At 40.9% G+C, this 2,376-nt stretch overlaps 1 protein-coding gene across 1 annotated transcript in view; it reads left to right on the top strand.

Moving 5' to 3' along the window:
• Positions 1-448: 448 nt before the first annotated feature.
• The window catches only part of LOC138045909 (5-hydroxytryptamine receptor 7-like), a 2,107-nt gene continuing 179 nt past the window's right edge, over positions 449-2,376 (top strand). The window contains exon 1 of the mRNA XM_068892550.1: positions 449-2,376. This exon is cut by the window's right edge and continues 179 nt beyond it. Within this exon, the coding sequence (XP_068748651.1) occupies positions 901-1,956 (1,056 nt within the window). The 5' untranslated portion in view covers positions 449-900 and the 3' untranslated portion in view covers positions 1,957-2,376.

Genomic DNA, 2,376 nt, shown 5'->3' with positions numbered 1-2,376 from the left:
TAATTTTGTTTTCACCGTTGAAAAGAAGCCATGCACTTTTGTGTGAACGCCACCTGCTTGCAATTGGTAAAAGTTCAGTAAAAAATGTGTACATAACTAAAATTAATTCTTAATTTATTCTTGGTTTCTTTGACAGGAGAGATGAGCCAAAGGAAACAGAAATCTTAATTATGTTTGTTCAAAGCAGGTTGCTCAAAGATCAATTAACAAAAGAGCCAGCCAAAAGGTAATAATTTAATAGATGAATAAATTATTGTATTTTTCTGGTACGTAGTGACTATCATTATGCGAGACTCGTCCAATCATAGTTCTGAACTCAAACAACATTTCAACATTTTGATATATCATGGTTGCAAAAACGACAGCTGCTTTCTGTTTCACTTGTCATTGATTAAAGTTGAACCTAATTTTACTTGGGGAGTCAATTGTGGGAATATCACTTGGAGATTTGAAGATCGACAACAGAGGATATGCATGATCATCCCGTGATTTTGACCATTGCAGTAGTTTGTGCGGTTCACAGGTTTGAAACGGAGTCATTTACTGCGGAAAGAGTATACAGTTTGAGGAACAGACTGGGACTTAACTGACGCACATAGGAGATCGAGAGGACATGTGTCACCGCACAGCAGAGCAACTAATGTAAGATATTGAAAACAGTGATTCCCTCAACGTCAGCTACTGAGCGAAAAGGTTTACAAAATTATCTAAGACTGATGAACCTTCTCTTACGTTTTAGATTTAATTTTTCTCAAAAATGCCAGTATACATTTAGATGCAATTTACGAACAATTTCAACAACTTCTCTTCCCGACTTTTCATTTTCCCAGTCGATTGAAAGAAAGGAATATCTTGTCGTGGGTGCAAGCCTATTGAACTGATGGTTTACAAGGTACGAAAATGACATTCAATCACTCTCAAGAAGTCTATCAAGATAATCATTTCACCAACTCTATTGTTACAGCCATTAGTTTGACAACCATATCTGCCATTGCTATCGGAGGAAATTTCCTGGTGTTGGTCTCTATTGGTATAAACCGAAACCTTCGCTCATCATCAGACCTCTTATTGGCAAATTTGGCCGTGGCAGACTTGGGCCAAGCACTCTTGGCGATTCCTTTTCGGATCATAGAATTTCTTCGCGCAGATGAACACGTGACATTTTTAATTCCTTGCCACATCGTGGCCTTGATTGCAATTCTCTTTGGAGGTGCTTCAAACATCAATATTTTGCTCGTGAGTATTGATAAGTTTGCAGCTATTATGAGTCCATTTAAATACAGCACAAGGGCCACCGGGAAAATATTCATTGCAAGCGTTGTTATGAACTGGGCTTGGTTGCTCGTCTTCACCGTTCTGCCCCTCGTGGGATGGGGGAGAGCTGAAAATAACATTTCTTCGCCGACCTGTCGTTTCACTATGATATTTAGTGGAGACTACCTTATAACCTGTTTCATCCTTGTTCATGGAATACCATTAACAACAACCATAATTCTCTACCTTTTTATTCTCAAAGCGGCTCTTCGACACTCCCGCGCCATAGCGGCTCAGGAATTTTGTCTCAGAACGAACGATGCCCGCGTCAATCATCGTTCCCTCGCTGATGAAGATACTCTTACGAACAGCGCACAGCATGCGCACTACGACAACAGAAATCTCCCTAAGCGCATGCGCTCACGCAGGCCCACTAGAGGTGCCCGAATGATAGCTGTATTAGTAGGCGTATTCATCCTTCTCAATCTTCCAATCGTCATGATTGACCTGGTTGAAATTTGGAACGGCCCTACTGTTCCTTCGGCGGTCGTCAGTGTCGCCGTATGTTTGATTTGCGCCAATTCGGCGATAAACTTCCTCATTTATGGTGGCTGGAATAGAGAATACAAGAGAACGTTTCGTATAATTTTTGCCTGCCTGTGGAATTTCGTTAAGAGGCCATTCTCAGCATCAAGGACTTAAATAACAATGACCATGTTAACTTGACGGCTATAGACATACAAGGAGTCAAAAATCTGTAAAATACCAACAGGAGAACAAGGGTTGCTAAGACGACCGATTTGCCGAAAGCAATTTTAAGGCAATGAGAAAGTCACGTTTTAAGTGAAACCTGACCACATTCACCGTCCGCAACAACTGTCAATCAACTGGCAGGTGTAGAGGCTTTAGAAGCTTTCCGTTCAAACCATAGGTTTTGGGGAACTTTAGATCTCCGGCGACTCTTCGAGGAAAGGGCATTTAAGAATTTCATGTTGCCTGGCCATTAATAGTTTGTTCTTATTTTTCAGTTCGTGAAACTTCTAAAAACTAGCCTAACTATACACAAATTGCCATGGATTAAACCTTTCCGTTATGCGCTCGGGATCGTGGAGAACGGATAGA

The sequence above is a fragment of the Montipora capricornis genome, chromosome 1 (assembly GCF_036669925.1).
Source record: "Montipora capricornis isolate CH-2021 chromosome 1, ASM3666992v2, whole genome shotgun sequence".
Classification (NCBI taxonomy): Eukaryota; Metazoa; Cnidaria; class Anthozoa; order Scleractinia; family Acroporidae; genus Montipora; species Montipora capricornis.
The sequence above is the reverse complement of the archived record's forward strand: the minus strand, read 5'-3'. Positions and strand labels throughout refer to the sequence as shown.